The following is a 19,262-nucleotide window of genomic DNA, read 5'->3' on the forward strand; positions in this document are numbered from 1 at the left end:
CTTTAGGCAAAACATACACAACATACTAACAGAGAATCAAGGATAACTCTGAGAAATGAATTATATTTTCTACAATATGTTGAATGTATATATGACTTTTTGTATATCTTTAAAATCTCAACGTTAACTTGTATTTTAAATATATGAAATGGATTTACATATTTAAATTCGAAATTAGATCTGCTCACTGCTGGTTAGAGTAGGCAATGTGTGTCAGAGAAGCAGGTGATTAAACTATACCTGTCAACATTGGGATATAAAAATACGAGATAAACCCCCAACAACCACTACAAGTACGGGGAGGAAAATAAGCTCAAATGATAGAATACATAACAAACATTGGAAAAATGAAAATAAAATGTTTAGCCCATTAAAATCAATTTCCTGATCACATGGTTGTTATCGTACGCATCAAAGGGTTAAAAGTGTGTTCATTGTTTTACTTGAATTATTCAGCGGTTTCTCCGCGTACCACTAGAAGGAAGCTTGTGTACCACATGTGTTACATGTACCACAGTTTGAGAACCACTGCTCTATATAAACAGATTTTTTCATTCCAGAAAAATCATAATAAGAGCTGGGCGAAATTACTGGATACATAAATGTGCATAAAACACTTATTGTATTCAGCAGCCTACATATATATCTGTTGCCTCATTACAAACATACTGTATTTGACCAATTTCACAATATCCATGTTAAACTAACAAAAGATTCTGATAAACAGAGCTAATGCCCCTTTATTGTGTGCCCAAGTGTATAATCCATTTTTCCAGTTTTTGCATTCTGACAAGGAGCTGTGCTGTGATGCTCTAGTCCAGGGTTGTCAAACTCAATTCCTGGAGGGCCGAAGCCCTGCACAGTTTAGTTCCAACCCTGTTCCAACACACTTACCTGTAGGTTTCAAACAAGCCTGAAGGACTCAATTAGTTTGATCAGGTGTGTTTAATTAGGGTTGGAACTAAACTGTGCAGAGCTGCAGCCTTTTTGGAACTGAGTTTGACACCTGTGCTCTAGTCTATACCAAAATTGCATAACCTGAGAGCTCTATAATCGCCTATAATTTTAAATAAGAGTCCAACATACATAATTAGAAAACAAGCTTAGATAAACTTAGAAATATTTGAAAAATTATAATTGTTGTAATCTCATTAGAAAATATTGTGGCCAATCAAAACGCTGTCTAAGGTGTGTGTATTAGTGATCCAGAGTGAATCGTCACAGCCTGTGTTTTATTCCTCTTATTGACTGGCATTTTGCACTTACATGAATTACATGAGAACAAGGAAACTGTTGAAAAGTTTTGTCTTCCTAAACTGCAAACTCAAAGTAGTGGCACACCCCTGTTCAGTGTATGGTTTACTCCAATCTCCACCCACTCAATCTCTGGCCAATCAGGACTGCCTCAAAGGCTTTATTAAAGGCACCTGTGTCCACAGTTGCACTATCTGGCTGCACATGGCTGAACTGTGTAGAGGCCTGAATCTGATTTCTTGTTTTCCTGTGTGCGTGTATCGGACCATAAACCACACACATAAAAAGAAACAACATAAACACCTTTCCTCCTGAGCACAAATCCTTGTTGAAGGTTAATAAATGCAGCTAAATAGAGTGACTAGTCTGTACTAGACAGTTCTTACCGACAGCACCACTGGCTTCAAGCTAGCTGGCTGAACATTCCCTCTTAACTCCTTTTCAGAAACTATGATGCTTGAGGCTTGTGGCATGTCAATTTCCTGTACTGAACTTTTGTTATATCCAGTTCTTCATTATTTGCAATCTTAAAACATGTTATTTGCCTGAAGATCAAACCAAATAAAATTGACAGAAACAAACACAGTTTTTAGCAATGTACAAAAGAAAGAAAATGAGTAAATATTTATTTTTTTTATATTTTATTTAAATGTTTACAGGAGAGTTTTGTAAAATGTTAAGAATAGATGCTTAGGTGATCAATTTTGGGACAATTCTGGATTTTTTTTCAGAAATTAATCTTCACAGAAGATAACTACTGGCTGCTGCCAGACTGTTTACTAAAAGTAGATGAAGAAGGTTCTGATTTCTTTTGGGGAAATGGTCACATTGAAGTCTTGGGTAACACCACTAAAACCACTTTTATCTGTAAAAAGAGCAAAAACAAACACAATGACACTTTTTCTTTCTTTACCAGAAATTTCTTACCAGATTTATCATCAAAATGTTTGATCTTAAAGGGTTAGTTCACCCAGAATTGAAAATGATGTTATTAACTGCTCAACTTTATAAACTTAAGATGAGTTCATAATATGCAAATTAAGTTATTGATGAAATCTGAGAACTCCCTCACTCTCCATCCAAGGTTTGTGACTTGTTCAAAGTCCAGAAAGGTATTTTCAAAGCAGATTATATTGTTTAACTGGAATATTATCAAGCTAGGGGAATACTTTTGTGTGCACATAAACCCAAATATCTATTTTAATTAACAGTTTCTCCATCTGTCTGTCAGTGTTCATGATGGTGTTGACTGTATTTGTTTCGAACAGAGGAAGTCATGCGGGAATCAGAGTATACATCAATGCACAGAGCTCATGAACATGCACCCTACACTGACAATGATGACAAGAAACTTAAATAAAGTCAATATTTTGTTTTATGTGCAAAAAAAAAAAGTATTCTCGTAGCTTCATAACATTCCGATTGAACCATTGAAGACATATGGTCTGCTTTGAGGATGTTTTTTGATGCGGTCTATGGAGGATAAGGGAGCTCTATTTTCACCTAAAATATCTTAATTTGTTTTCTGAAGACAAACAAAGGTCTCAGGGGATTGGAATGAGATATTGGTGAGTCATTAAAAACTGAGTGTTTATTTCTGTGTGAACCATCCCCTCAACAGAAGTGTGATTTTAGAAATATAACCTGTTTTTTGCATGGTTTCATCCGTTTTCCAGTTCCACCTCTGGAGGTCCGATATGTTCCAGGTTCCAGTGAGAGAGCATTCCTGAACCTTTGACACTTTCCCTATGCCCTGCATAACTTCCTTTTTTTGAAGAATGAACGGAAACACAGATGCTTACACAGCAATTTCAGGCACTCATATTATAAAAAAACATCTTGTATTTTAACCTGAAACACAACTTGACAAAACGGTATTCAAGGTTCCCATTCTTTCATGAACAGCAGATTCAAGGACCTTTTGAAGCATCTTTCTTAATTCCCCCAGCATATGAAGAGTTCAGATGCAAAAGCCGCTAAGCGCCACTTCCGCCAAAAATGAGCTACTGACACTGAGTAAATGCTTTAGGCACGTAGTACACCATCAACAAACAGATTTGCTTCAAATCTTCCAAATTCCAGCGTCAGCGCTTTCAGAAATAACAGTTTGTTGGCAAAAGCCACTATATTTAGAGAACCAATCAGAAGACGCAACTCGAATCAAATGTTTTCAATGTAGCAGCACGCTGATACGCCAGCTTTTATGAGGAGACATATTCAGCTTTCAATTTTAAAAGACGGAGTTTGTTGAACTGGATGAGCCTGTCTGACTGTCAGTGAATGGCAAATGAAAATGTCCCTCACCTCAAAACTCTGTGCATTGTAAGAAAATAATACACTTATTATCAGGGGTTACCACAGCGGAATGAACCGCCACTTACTTGACAGATTTATATATTTAAAATTTTTAGGTGTTTTATTATTGGTAAAAGAATTTATTATTGCATCTTTAATGATTTTTTAACTAGTTACACTGTCTTGTCACAATAGGTGGATTTAGAGGTTTTTGCATTAAAAGCACAAGTGGATTTAGCTGGTTTTGACGCAAAAGAAAATGTACCTGTTTAAAAACCAAAGAATTGTCTAACGTGACATTTATGAGAGAAAAAAAAACGCATTTTATTTCCTAGATAATAACCTTACAATTACCTAAAAAATGAAACTTCTGAACCTAATCAGAGCAGCCTGGTAGAAAATGCTAATTTACATAAGAAGAGGTCTGATTGATTTAGATGGTTTTGCATCTGAACTCTTCATATGTAGCTCCATGAAACACCTTACTGTACTTAGCATTTCACTTAATACTTACAATAAAATTTCAAAGTGATGATGATTTAATGTGTCAAGTTAAAAAAAAAAAAAAAACTTCAATAAAATGTGTTGAATTCAACACTGATAATATTCAAATGTGGTTTTTGAAATATTGATGAAATGAGCATTTTTGTCAGAGTTGTTGTACAAAATGTAAGATATTTAAATTAAGAATCCATAATTCTTTTGCTGAAATACCATCGTTTCATTTCAAATATAATTCAAGCGCTTTTAAGGACCCAAGTTTGTTTTAAGTACTTTCCAAGCCTTGAATCCATATGCCTTTTATGTACTTTCAAGAAGTGTGGGAACCCAGGGTGATGCCAATATGCCTACGCCTAAAAATGAACAGATGTGAAGTACCTTTAGGTTAATAGTGGTGGGCTGTGACAGCACTGGGCTTTCTCCTTCTTCATACAGGTGTGTGATCCTCAAAAGAATACGATCAAAGTTGACCTCTGACTTTTCATCTCCACCTTCGATAACAATATAAAAAAATTTATATTTTGAACTTAAGCTAAATTTAGATGTGCACTTCATAATACAATCCCTGAATCACATATTGTACGGATTGTGTCTGCATGCTGGCTATTCTTCCTGGGGTCCAACAAATAAAATTACAACTTAACATGAAATCTTTAGCAGTGTCAGCAGTGCTACTGTATACCGTGGCTGACCTGAGCTGTGTTCAGGACTGTAGTTCCAGCCTGGGATGCTGAGGCTCTGCATGTGGAGATTCTGAGGAAGCACAACCGGATGAACAGACGGTCCACTAAACGTCTCTCTCTGATTCAGTAGCTTCTCTGTGTGTGGAGAAATAAATACACTTCTTTGTTTCTTTAACAGTACACAGCATACTCAAGCACACAAAAAAGATATGTAAAATAAGTATTTTGTTATTGATGTGCAGCAAGCTTAAGATAAATAACCGCTTGAGCATGATTATTCTTCACTTCCAATTTAGAATTTATTTTTCATATTTGTTATAATGCGTACTGTACAGAGTGGGAAAATATAATGAATAGACTGCCAGAACTGTCAAGCAATGGTTTGAGGAACATGCTGGGGAATTTCTGTCCATGTGGCTGAATTCACCTGACATGAACCCAATGAAAGGCTTTTGGTTTCACATATGAATGCATGTTTGCTGTACATCACCACACTGCTGTATATAGGAACTTTAAATGTAAATGATTATAACAGTTATAAAATGTATAACTTTTTTATGGTTTTAGCTCAAGTCAAGAACAATAACCCTGGCATTGAGCTGAAGGAGGACATTTCAAATTTTTCTATTTTCATAAATTTATTTATTATTCATCAGGGGTCGCCACAGCGGAATGAACCACCACCTTATTCAGCACATGTTTTACGCAGCGGATGCCCTTCCAGTCGCAACCCATCACTGGGAAACATCCATACACACTCATTCACACACACACACACACACACACTACTGATAATTTAGCCAACCCAATTCACCTATACCGCATGTCTTTGGACTTGTGGGGGAATCCAGAGCACCAGGAGGAAACCTACACTAACACGGGGAGAAGATGCAAACTCCACACAGAAATGCAAACTGACCCAGCCGAGGCTCGAACCAGCGACCTTCTTGCTGTGAGGCAATCGTGCTACCCACGACTCTATTTTTAAAATATATTAATTTGTACTCCTTCTGCTTAGTCCCTGATTTATCAGGGGTCACAACAGCGGAATGAACCACCAACTATTCTGACATATGTTTTGCGCAGCGGATGCACTTGCAGTCACACACACTCCTACTTTACGGCCAATTTAATTTATTCAATACACCAGTACCACATGTCTTTGGACTGTGGGCGAAACCAGAGCAGCCTGAGGAAACCCACGCTAACATGAGGAGAACATGCAAACTCCACACAAACATGCCAACTGGCCCAGCTGAGACTTGTACCAGCAATTTTCTTACAGTTAAAAAATATTTAATTTTCTATTTTTCTATTGCCATTTTACTGTATTACTATAGGACAGTATCTATTGACTAAAAAACAAAGAGCGAGAGAGAGATGGGATCGGAAAAAAGGTTGGTGAGTCGGGACTTGAACTTGAACAGTTGCTCTATAAGTCAGTGCACTGACCACTAGGCTATCTGCACTGACACCAGAAAACTTTTTAATAATCTACAGTAAACGGTGAGTTCACCCAAAAATTCTAATTCTCTTAATAGACCCTTTTTAAGTTATGTTTTAACGAATAAGTTCATGATTTAATGATCATCAGCATCTTACAGTACATCATCATTAAAAAAAAAACACTAACATTTATATGTATTTCTGTATGTATCCCCCATAGACAGCAATGATTAAGTTGTTCAAAGTCCAGAAAAGGAGCCAAAAACGGAACTCACAATGTTTTGGTTCCTTTTCTGGACTTTAAACATCACAGGACTGTTGCGGTCAATGGAAAATGAGAGAGCTCTCAGATTTCATCTAAAACATCTTCATTTGTGTTTTGAAGGTGAAGAAAGCCTCAAAAGATTTGTAATGACATGAGGGTGAGTAAAATATAACAGAATATTCAGTTTTAGGTGAACTATCCCTTTAACTCATATGATTTTGTGATTAATTGGAATGATTATTTGGTTTTCTGCAATCTTACGGGGCTGGTCAATGGCCATAACCACTGGTCTGTGCTGCAGCTCCACTGCCTCCTGCTGATAGATGGATGACAATGAATCAGGAGAGCCCAGCATCATCCAAAGAACGGGCCGCACCACAGATGAGTCATTCAGGGTCAGGTTATAACCCTGATTCCACTCCTGGTTGTTCCAGAGCCGCCTATGAAGCATCACCTGATAGACAATACAACTGATTGAGAAAAACCAAAAAGACTGACTAAACAGTATCATATACAGTTAGTCAGAATTATTAGCCCTTCTGGATTTTTAGTCCTCCTGTATTTTTTTTCCACATTATCCATTTAACGGAGAGATTTTTTTTCCAACACATTTCTAAACATAATAGTTTTAATAACTAATTTCTAATAACTGATTTCTTTTATCTTTGCCATGATGACAGCACATAATATTTAACTACATATTTTTCAAGATACTAGTATTCAGTTTAAAGTGACATTTATAGGCTTAACTAGGTGAATTAGGCAAGTTAGGGTAATTAAGCAAGTCATTATATAACAGTGGTTTGTTCTGTAGTGTAAAAAATTGCATAAAGGGACTAATAATATTGACCTTAAAATGGGTTTAAAATGGGCCGAAATAAAACAAGACTTTCTCCAGAAGAAAAAATATTATAGGAAATACTGTGAATTCCTATATATATATATATATATATATATATATATATATATATATATATATATATATATATATATAAAAATTCACAGGAGGGCTAATAATTTTGAGTTCAACTGTATGTGAAATGACACTCACTTCTAGCTGACCCTGACTCAGACTGGCCACTCCATGAGCTCTTTCACTGAGAAACACCACTCTGCTGGATTCATCTTCCATGTAGGCCACTCGAACCATTGGGTAGTAATTCTGAGCATGCAAAAACAAAAGATGAGTGTGTGTTACATATACAGTAGTCAACATCTGAAGTGGATCAAAACCTTTTATCAAAGTTGTCCTAAAACCATTGAACACCTATTCTTGTCTTTAGGATTGCCTTTTTATTTATAATTTTTTATTCTTAAACATAGCAAAAAACAAAACTCTAAGATAGTAGACAACCAAACAACCCCCATACAACAGTCAGACAACAGAAGAAAGAACAAAAAGCACTGTACATTCAGCACAATTCTTTAGCAGGGGTGATCTACCCAAAACTTGGAAAAGGTTGCCAAGTATCTATTGTATATGACCCTTTCATAAAACCTCTAAATGTTTCTAATTGTATATTAAACAAAACATGGGTTTTGCTTAAGTTATAGTTTTTAGTGGTAACGTCAAATATTACTGTCATCATGGTAAGAGCTTTACCAGCATGGTAATAGTTCTACCAGGCAATTTGTAGCATTCAATTTGTTTATAATTACACTATCCAAAACGTAATACACTTCATATTTATATTTTTTCACTTTTTTTTTTGTTTTTCCAAAATCTTGAAAACACTAAATTAAATTTCATAATCATATATTAAAATTCAAGCATTTTAGCAACTGCGGAAAACCTGTAACCACTGATCTCCATAGTAGGAAAACAAATACTATGGAAGTCAATAGTTACAAAGGTTTCCAACATTTTTCAAAATATCTTCTTTTGTGTTCAACAGAGCAAAGAAACTCAAAAAGGTCTGTAACAATTAATGGATGATTGAATTTAACTCTTCTTTTTTTGTAAACTATGGCCTTAATAGTGATGTAACAAGTTTGAAGTGAAAACCAAGTGATCTGAGGTGGTTTGAAAAAACTTGTCATTCTGCATTGTTGAAAACAGCTCTGAAAAGTTTGCAATTAAAAAAATATGCAAAAAAAAAAATCTAAGTGTCGACATTTCCTTTCACATCTATAAAATACTGGTATAAATTTTAGGTGTGAATCATATTTACCCGGGCCACTGTGTTGTTGGCATAGCCCTTATAGGTCCTTTTCATCATCTGATAGCCGTTGTTGTCAGTAAACAGTGTTCTGTTATTCTGCAGACTGGTGCGGGTTCTGAAAACCGTCTCTCTGTTCACCTCTAGAGGGCCCACTTTATAGCTTTGCTCCAGCCTGAAGCAGGACAGGCGACCCTTGAACCCCACCGGCACTCTGGTCACCACAGAGTAAGTGTGGTTTGCATCTTCTTCCTCCCTGCAAAGACAGCATTCGAATTGACACTGAGAACTAATACTAGATGCAGTACTTGTGTGTGATGTTTAATGGATGACTGAAATGGGATTCCCACCAAATATGAGTGCATTATTAATAGGGCAGGGTGATATGAAAAAAAATCTCATATCGCGGTCTAAGTCATTTTAAATGGTGTATATATCACAATATAGTACAATTCAATCAATAGTTTTTAAGTAGACCACATGTAAAGGGCTATTTATGTTTTACATTTAAAAGTACTCAGAAATGTAATTCAAATGTAATCACTTAATTAATTATTTAATAAAAAAATTGTGTACACAAAATATTATAGATTTTAATGTCAACTTCTTGTCATTGGCTAGATATACATGCAAATTAGTTTACTGTACATCACTTCGCTACTTTTAACTGAATTGTCATCAGAAAGGAAATCATTTCTCAACTGGTAATTTGAAAGTGGGTGTCAATAATATTTTGAGTGGGTTATGGAATGTTTTTGTGATGCAAAACTTTGATTTTTGAGGATGTGTGTTAAAAGTTTGCTTTGCTTCTGTCCGATGTGGTTCAAGTGAGAGAGAAAAACAATCTCCTATTCAATGTCTTTGGTCAGATAAGATGTTGAAATACAGTGTCCGTGTTCCCGAACTGTCAGCGGTTATACTGTGCTCAGCAGGCTCTTCAAGTGCGCACATCCAATACATCACACCATTATATAGAGCAAACCATATTATATATGAAACTTAACAGGTGTATGTATGCCATGCAATTTCCAAAAATTACCAAAAAAAGTATGTTACTGATACAATACTGGCTGATTTGCCAGTTGATTCTAATCGGGAGTTGTTTATGTTTCAGTTGATTAGTTGTATTGTGTAGTATTTACCATTTATTTTATTGTCATTTCAAAGTGTCCCTTTATTTTGACTTTGTGCCACTTCTTTCTTTTTCAGCATGTGTCAAACATTTTGGTGAATTACATTTGTTTTGCTTGGTTATATGTTTGAAAAAAAAGAAATCATGTTCACTTTAACAATGACAGGGCTCCATTTAAATTGCACAAGATGCCATCAGACTTGCAGCAAGTTTTCCATTCCCATAAGATCGCATTTATAAAATAGTAAGTCCAGTAGGTGGCGCTAATCGACAGCAGAATTTGTTCAAAGTTAGATTAAAAGTATAATTTCACAGCTGTCCAAATGTGACCCTTTATACGCATCGAACTGTCAACCTGAAGTTCCGAGCAAGCAAAACATGATGGGTAATTTTGCGTTCTATGAAAAAGCACTATACTCTGAAGACCGTTTAACACTGCACCGGCAGAGACCAACCAATAGACTGATTTAGGATATCAAAGCAGACTTAATCATTCCAATTACCTGTAGAAATACTGACGAATCTCTGAGATGACCTTTCCTGGCACAATCTCCATAACCACAGATTTGTAAGCAGGAACAGCTGAGCCGTTGGCAGTAAAGATGTAGTTGTCTGAAATCGGCCCTGACTGGACGTCCCCATTGGCCTTATACTCCCAAAAATCCTGCTGAACGCGAACTCTAATCTTTTTTGACCTGTAACGCACAGACAAGGCCCAAAATTTAATCTGAAATGTTCGACTGAACAAAACATTTGAGTAATCTGGTAATATATTGAAGTAGAACTTGCCGGTCTGTGATGCTGTGCAGAAGATTTGTCTCTTGGTCAAACATCAGTTTATAGCACTCGTTCAGAACTGGTAACAACTTTCTACCAGTCTTCTTCCACTGTCTCACATTTGTTTTATTGAATTTCACTACTTTGGCCACATGAGTCGCCCCACAGGCAGAGCCAGTGTCACAGGGGGATTGTGGGAACTGTACAGTGTACTTTCTGTACTGCAGTCCACCCAGTTCAACAACGAAAAACAGATCGTAGACAGTGGAAGACTCCATCGATGGCTGGATCTGCAGAAAATGATTGAGTTTTGAGATTGAGAGATGCAATTAAATGTGAATATTAAAAAAAAATGAATGGATAAGAACTTATTTTTGGCTACCTGTGCAGGGACTGCCTTTCCATCATCGTCAAGCACTACTGCCATTGCATATTGAACAGAAACATTAACATATGTTGAAATATTCCAAGCAAGGGGGTTGTACACGAAGATATGCTGTTCAGGAACATTTTCTGAGTCTGAAACAACAACCAAGCTGGAATTAGATATTAAAACACTTGAACAAACACTTTCTTCTCATTATATTATTGATGACTAAAGTAGAATTTAAAGGCTTGACTAGGTTACTTACACTCTCAGAAAGAAAGGTACAAAATATGTCACTTTTCAAAAGGTACACGTTTGTACTATGCAGGTGGACATTAGTACACTTAGGGTTTAGTTCAATTTTGTACCCTTAATGTACTTTGAGTTACACATTTGTACTTTTTGGCTATTCATTTGTACCTTTAATGACCTGTTCAGAACAAAAATTTACTAGCTTTAAAAGCTACCACCGCAGTGACAGATTTTGTACCTGTATTTTTAAGAGTGTATATTAAGTTATTTGACAACAGCAGCTGTAGCCAATTGAAAAAACTTTTCTCAAGGAGGCAAATAATATTGATGAATATATTACAAAAAAAAAAAAAAAACATTTAAAAACTGCTTTTATTCCAGCCATTTTCCTCCTCATTTAAATAGCACTTGAGAAATCTTTGAAAAAACAAAAAAACTAAGATTTCACTTCATCTGTATTTGTAATTACATATAAAGTGCAATTTAATTTAATATGAATTATTGGTCACACTTTACAATAAGTTTCATTAGTTAATGTTAATTAATGCATTTACTAACATGAACAAACAATGAACAATACATTTACTACTGTATTTGTTCATGTTAGTTAATGAAAATACAGTAGTTCATTGTTAGTTCATGTTAACTCATGGTGCATTAACTAATGTTAACAAGCATGGACTTGGATGTTAATAATGCATTAGTAAATGTTCAATTATTATTAATAAATGCTGTATATGTGTTGTTCATGATTAGTTCATGCTAGTAAATGCATTAACTAATGAACCCTATTGTAAAGTGTTACCGAATTATTTTTATATTTAAAAATGTAAGACATTTTATATATTTTTATAAACAATAATTAAATCAATTACACATATTACTGTTCAATTAACAGGAAAAGATAAAGACGGACTGAGCACACCGGAGGTCTAGAAACCATGTTAGAAACCCCTGATTTAGAAAATCTCAATGAAGACATATACCAGTCCTGGCTGTGGTGGGTGTGTTCTTGATTTGGTCATAGATGTCATTGGATAGGGTCTGCGGAAGCAGGAAAATGGCTGCCAAGAGTTCCTCTGCTCCCATCATGCCTTGCAAGAGATGCTCCATGTACATATCAGCCACTTTGGGAGATTCGGTCCCTGTGATGCCGTCATGATGCTGAACCTGGTAAAAATCAGACCCACCTATCAGAACTAGTCAATAATGTATTGTAATACACAACCAACAAATGATCTCATAGCAGGGTTACTTTTTATTTGGAATTAAGTGCCAAATAAGCATCAACAAAATACTCAAAAGTCATAGCAACTACATTTATTAAAGGGATAGTTCAGCCAAAAGTGAAACTTCCCAGTTAATTTACTCACCGTTAGTCGATCTGAAATGTAGGTGATTTTTTTTTTCAGTAAAAAAATTAAAGAGTTTTTAGCTGCAAATGTTGGGCTCTGATATCCATATAATGAAAGTCAATGAGTGCCATCACTCTTAGATAATACTCATCATAATTACCAACAGCGCCTTCTGATGATTACCTGGGGTCTTATGAAGTGAAACGATCGCATAATGACGTATTCACTGGTGAGTCCATTATCTTTGTTAAACAAACCCAATTGCTTAAGCTCTTGTGTGATTTTGTGCTTGTAAATAATTCATTATTCAGTCTTAGTGCATACTTCAGTATTAATGCTCAGATCTATTTGGCCAAGCTGTGAATAAAAGGTAATAAAATTGTAAAATATGTTTAGTTTGTTGCAGTGAGGCATCATTTCGCTTTATAAGACCTTAGTGAATCATTGGGAGCTGCTGGTAGAGGTTATGATTTGTTTTTGAATGTGTGTGTGTGTTTTTTTCATCTCAAAGTAAAGCACAAACTGACCTCCATTATATAACAAAATTCTTCTTTACTTTTCTACTGGAGTAAAAAACGTCACCTACACCTCAAATAGGAAATCTTCAGTTTTAAGTGAACCATCCCCTTTAATCGATTTTGTTGCTACGACATAAAAAGGCATTTTGTTGACGTCTATTTGGTGTTCATCCAGGGCTTAAACTGTGCCGGAACACGCCGGATCCATAACCTCTGAAATCTGAATGAATGAATGAACTTTTACTATTAGAAGCTGGTTATATATACAGACGGTTGTCAGACAACTGTATTTACACCACTTATAAATGTGATTTATGCATAATAGGTTCCCTTTAAGTTATAAATAGCATATTGCCTAAAGTTGCCCCAAACGGAAATTACAGTAACAAACACACAGATTTAAATCAAGGCACCTCAGAGACAGCCCATCTCAGGGCCTTGAGTTTGCTTAGAGCCCATTCTCTCTGTACTGGACCATCTGGATAGCTGATATGGTATCTAGTGAAGAGAGACTCTGATGCATACAGAAGTGAGCTTGCTCGTCGTGCCACACCTTTCAACACATTTCTGGAGCCATAAAACCCAGTCCATGCCTGAAACGGCTCTGGAAAATGAGAATAAAACCCTGTTCAGCATCATTATATAATCCAGTGAAACCCTAAACACAATTAAAGATGTAGCAATAATAATCATAAACCTGTTGAGTAAGGGAGGAAGTCTTGATTTCCTCTCACGTCCCAGGACAGATTTGTTTGGTGCAGTGTCTGGAAATAATCCTTAAGTGTGGCGTACTGAACTGTAACTCCATACTGGTCACTGTGTGTGTTAATGTAGTTCATTAAAACATCCATGTTTGAGAACTGCACGGATGCGTTGTAGAACTGCTTGTCACAGCCCTGTAAATACAACACACTGTATAATAGTTTAGTATAATCATTTAGAAAAGTATCAATTCAATGTAAGCTTATTTCTACAGCGCCTTTTACAATGACTATTGTTTCAAAGCAGCTGATTGCTTCGTTATTGCATTACAAACAATTTAAGATAAAGTTACAATCAAATATAAGTTATTATATACAAGCATAGTTAACCTGCAATTGTACAGCATATAGGTGATGTCTATGTGTACATGTTTAATGAAGTGTATTGTGTATTAAGTGTATGTTGTAGCTACTATCGATCAACGCATGCTTTGTTTTGTGGGAGGATGGAGCTGAACTGACCCAAGGCCAGAGAACATGGCTGCTTCTGAACCACTGAGCCCTCAGTCTGATGTTGTCCACCATGGTCTGTGCATAAAGCTCCACAGTTTCCTTGGTCACTGGGAGACTCATGTTAGGGTATTTGCCATCTTTAGGGGGGTCCGGAAACAAGGCAACACCATTCCAGTAAAACCCAGATCTAGATAAAACAATCGTTAATATTAAAAACCTTCTCAAACATTGTGTTTAAATGCTTTCTCTTAGCATTATTCAATTCAAGTTTATTTGTATAGTGCTTTTCACAATAATGATGGTTTCAAAGCAGCTTTACAAAAGGTACACATTATTGCATTACAATCAAATTCGGAAAATTTGTTATGTAAAAAGTTATTAGTTACCATAACTTTATTAATTATTAATAACTTTAACTGATTAACGGAGTAACTAATTACTAATAACTTTTAACAGTTGTAGTTATTATCTATGCTTCCCGAGGCAGCATTTATTTAGTAGAAATTACAGTTAAAAACAAAGACAACTAATTGCGTTACATAAAAAAAAACATTATTTATATTAAAAATATGATTACAATAAAACATTTGTAATAAAATTATTTATTTCTGTAATTTCTGTCACTATTTAGACTTTAAATTGCATGTAAATGCCAAAACTTTTACCAATTTTTTAAATATTCCAATAAAGTTGATACTATTTGTTCAATATATATTTGCTGAGACTGCAGCTCTGCACAAGACGTTTGGCCAGCGGAGAAATTATAATGGTCATGCCCAACTGAGTCTGGTTTCTCTCAAGGTTTTTTTTTCTTCACTCTCGCCAATTGGTGAAGTTTTTTTCCCTCTCCGCTGTCGCCACTAGCTTGCATGGTTTGGGATCGGTAGAGCTATGCATTGATGGATTTGCTGCTCAGTGTTTAAGCCCTCAATAGTGACTAATAAACCACACTGAACTGAGCTGAACTGAACTTAAACACTAAATACTGAGCTACACCGTATCAATTTACTATGATCTTTTATGTGAAGCTGCTTTGACACAATCTACATTGTAAAAGCGCTATACAAATAAAGGTGAATTGAATTGAAAATATATAGATTAAATATAATCTATAAATTATATATATTTAAAAATTTTCAAATTTTCAAATATTTTAACAGACCAAGGGAAAAAATACCCAAAGTATATCCAATTATATTTTTGCTGACAAAAAGTATTTTATATATGTTAGATTGGCTGGAATAGAAATATATATTTTAAATTATTACCAACTCTTTTACTTATTTATTATTACTTAACTATTTTAATTGCCTGCAGAACAAACCCGGGATTTCAAATAATTTGCATTATCAACCTAGTTAAGAGCATTTCCATGGAAATGTCAACCTTGACATGAAAAAAATCTCATTGACGAGAAAAAAAATCACCAAAATACTGAAACCGTTTTTTAAGATTGTTGCGTAAGCAAGTATTTTACAGTACTTTAGAAATACTCAAAACTGTCTCTGTCAATGTTTTCTAAGGTCACAAAAGTGGCAATTTCACATCGGTCACATCCATAAAGGAGAGATGTCACATCCATAACGAAGGTTTTTCATAATAAATGCAAACATCTTAAATAAAATAAATCAAATAATTTTTGTTCTACAGACAGCTGACTCTTATACTTTTGATTAGCATCGTTTCATCTGGGTTGTGCAGTTTTTTACAGAATTTCAACAAAGCATGTTGTATCCTGTAAACATGCATACCATTTTTTTGGTCACATCCATAATGCATCTTTATTTTCCTCATATAGTATAGGAAACATTTTTACAGATAGATTTTTTTTTATCCCAAAACCTTTGGGAAAATTTATACAGATGTTTAAATATATTGCTAATATATACTTTGTCTGCCAATTTCTGTGTTGAGTTTTTACTGCAATTGTCACATCCATAACGCTGGAAATGCTCTTAAGCCTTTAAATAGAATTTTAAGCTGAATACTACTATCTTGCAAAATAACTAGAAAAATATTTGTAATGTCAACATCATGGCAAAGACCAAAGATGACCTTTCATTGTTATCAATTCAACTAGTAACAATAAATTCGTTATTAAAACTATTATGTTTATTAAACAGCCCTTTAGAAACATATGGAACAAAAGCAGCAGTGTTAATCATTTTGTCTTCATTTATACATAAATGCATACAAAAATACATAATACATAAAAAAAACAAACATGAATTGACACAAAACTTTAAATGCTAGTGTATAAATTAAGAGAACCTAATAGCAAAAGTCACCAAGTAACAAAGTTAAAATGACCTGTTAGAGAAGGGGATATATGATGGTGTGCAGTAACTGAACTGGTCCATCGTGTGTGTGAAAATCTCCTGCTTTTCCTTCAAAGTTGGAGAACCTCTCCACACAAACTGCAATTTCTACAAACGCAGCGTTATCACAACATTGAATCAAAATTTTATCTCCATTTACCAATTAAAATTTGCACTATTAACAGCTGCATTCATATATACGAAAATATTCCATCACAGTGACACAAAGGTACCTTGTTTTTCTGCATGTCATCTTTAAGGTCGTAGTCGATGCGAGAGATGAGGTGAGCATCAAACCCTGCCAGAGCAAAGAGGACAGGGGTGGTGGCTGACGCTCCAAAGGGATCTACGTGCCAGGCAAAACGTGGCCGAACACCAAAAGTCTCATACAAGAAGCCATGGCCCTCTACAAGCCAGACAGAAAGAAAGAGAGAAGTAAAAAGCTACTGTATATGGAAAAAAACAACATTAACACAAACAAAAACCACAGTAATATGAAGTAAAAGCCACGTTAAAGTTCATTACTATGGCAGGACAATGTACCAGCACTGCTGCACCATGGTAAGTTTACACACTACAGGTTAATTTGTAAATAAAGTGTGGGGCTGACAAACCTGTGAGTTGAAGAATGGCATCATCCACATCTGTCACCGCCTCATCATGCATCACCTGACCACCGATGATAAACTCCAGACGACCCTCCAGCAGCAGCTGTCTCACCTGATGTATCAAAATAAGCCAGCCTAAAACAGTTTTCTAGATCAGTGGTTCTCAAACTTTTTTCATCAAGTACCACCTTCGAAAAAAATTGTCTCTCCAAGTACCACCAAAATGAGCAGTATTGAAATACAGTAGTGTAGTAGGCCCAGTAAAGCAGCTACAACTCTGCACAGTTAAAAAACCTGGCAGATTACCTCAGAAATATAGCCTATATATAATATATGGCATATTATATACATAATTTTTTATAAAATTTGAATTATATGTAGCATGTACATGACATATTTCATTCCTCCGTGTACCACTGGAAGGAAGCCCGCGTACCACTAGTGGTACACGTACCACAGTTTGAGAACCACTGTTCTAGATGATTCGAGAGTTTACAGGAGATCACTGGGCAAGAGGCCTGATCTTAACTTTAAATTGCAGCTATAAACCCTAAATGGCCACTTTATTAGTTTCCAACCTCCTAGTACTGGGCTGGCCCAATAAAGACTCAACTTATACAGTGATAAATGTAGGTTTATTACTATTTTTAAATACGTGAAATACAAAATACAACACAAAAACATTCATTTCTGTTGTTACATTATTGTTTCTACTCAAAACAGCACTGCGTATTAATGTGTATAATTAATATTCAAGTTAAAATGTTATTTTTCCACTTTTTCATGGATCTTCAAGTAAAATTGGTTTTATATTAGCACATTCAGACTTTCTCTTTTTTAACATAATTTCAGAAAAGTATTGTTAGTCAGTTCTAAATAAAGAAATCATTTTGGCACCCAATGTCTATCAAAGTACAACACTGTTCTCATTCAAATAATTAATGTATACAAAATGTTGTTTTGCAGTCATTCTTGCATTCAATTTCAGATCGAATATTCAAAGTAGCGTGGTAAACAATGTAGAGACCATGACACGAGTTGTCACTGATTGAAGGTGCGAATATAAAACCTCAATGGTCCCCTGGGGGTCTCTAAGGGTCGCTTTAGAAAACCACCGTGGTAAACAATAACTATAAATCTATTACGTCCTCTCACCTGTTTCTTGTGCCAATCTGATGCCACATTCGTCCACCAGAGTCGGAAAAACTCCTGTTCAACTGCGATGAATTTGCGGTTTTTGACTCTTGTCAGCTCTTCTACCACAGTGCTGTAGACATTGCTGGCGTATGCGTGCATGCTCTCCTGCACAGAGAAGTTTTACAACACTGACAGCTTTACTCGAGGAAACACACATACAGAACAATACCTCAGAGATCTGTGTGTGTTTACCTGTACTGTGTACACCCAGCCAACATCCATGTGACTGTGTGGAATGACGAAAGCTTGAATCTTCTCGGCTGCATCGTTTTCAGAGACTGTCATGAGCAGTAAACCGAAGAAGAAAGGGAAAATCATCTTCGCCACTTTAGAACCATCAAAACATCACAACCGGCGAGTATCAAAAGTCTCATGACTGAGAGCGTGATCGCCTGCGCATGCGCACCTTTTACTTCCCTGTTCGCGGGGAGTTTCTCTAAATAACTTTAAATTATATTAGCAAATTAGTTTTTTTATTAATTATTTTTTTATGCAGGAATTTATTTATTATTTATTTGGGTATTTATTTATTCATTGTTTTATTTATGCGGGAATTTATTTATTTATTTAATTACCGTTTTATTTATTAATTTACTTATTTATTTAGGTATTTAATTTTTATTGTTTTATTTATGCAGGAATTTGTTTATTTTTGTATTCTGGTGTTTATCTATTCATTGTTTTATTTATGCAGGAACTCATTTAATTTTTTTATTCTGGTATTTATTCATTTTTATTTATGCAGGAATTTATTTATATATTTATTCTGGTATTTATCTATTCGTTGTTTTATTTAAGCAAGAATTTATTTATTTGATTACATACGTATTTATTTATTCGGGTAATAATTTATTCATTGTTGTATTTATGCAGGAATAAGTTTATTTATTTATTTGGGTATTTATTTAGTCATTGTTTCAT

At 35.1% G+C, this 19,262-nt stretch overlaps 1 protein-coding gene across 2 annotated transcripts; it reads right to left on the reverse strand.

Moving 5' to 3' along the window:
• Positions 1–1,878: 1,878 nt before the first annotated feature.
• Positions 1,879–18,725, reverse strand: man2b2 (mannosidase, alpha, class 2B, member 2). 2 transcript variants are annotated; one of them, XM_021477750.2, is made up of 19 exons: positions 18,534–18,725; positions 18,300–18,446; positions 17,151–17,256; positions 16,770–16,942; positions 16,529–16,644; positions 14,228–14,405; positions 13,702–13,900; positions 13,418–13,608; positions 12,118–12,301; positions 10,895–11,031; positions 10,525–10,802; positions 10,239–10,430; positions 8,616–8,859; positions 7,496–7,606; positions 6,706–6,898; positions 4,743–4,868; positions 4,429–4,541; positions 2,899–3,019; positions 1,879–2,119 (listed from the first exon to the last, which is right to left on the reverse strand). In XM_021477750.2, exons 1-19 carry the CDS (start codon positions 18,657–18,659, stop codon positions 2,034–2,036), a joined length of 3,021 nt encoding a protein of 1,006 aa, XP_021333425.1. In that variant the 5' UTR covers positions 18,660–18,725; the 3' UTR covers positions 1,879–2,033. The 2 variants fall into 2 exon arrangements, with proteins under 2 accessions (XP_021333425.1, XP_073764361.1); XM_073908260.1 differs by having other exon boundaries at positions 13,702–13,916.
• Positions 18,726–19,262: the final 537 nt, after the last annotated feature.

Source organism: Danio rerio, chromosome 7 (genome assembly GCF_049306965.1).
Source record: "Danio rerio strain Tuebingen ecotype United States chromosome 7, GRCz12tu, whole genome shotgun sequence".
Classification (NCBI taxonomy): Eukaryota; Metazoa; Chordata; class Actinopteri; order Cypriniformes; family Danionidae; genus Danio; species Danio rerio.

Coding starts and splice junctions, on each gene's coding strand:
- man2b2 (XM_021477750.2), bottom strand. CDS start 18,659: ATGATTTTCCCTTTCTTCTTCGGTTTACTGCTCATGACAGTCTCTGAA. Junction 13,609..13,701: donor CTTCCTCCCTTACTCAACAG/GTTTATGATTAT, acceptor CTCATTTTCCAG/AGCCGTTTCAGGCATGGACT. Junction 7,607..8,615: donor CCAACAACACAGTGGCCCGG/GTAAATATGATT, acceptor TTGCATGCTCAG/AATTACTACCCAATGGTTCG.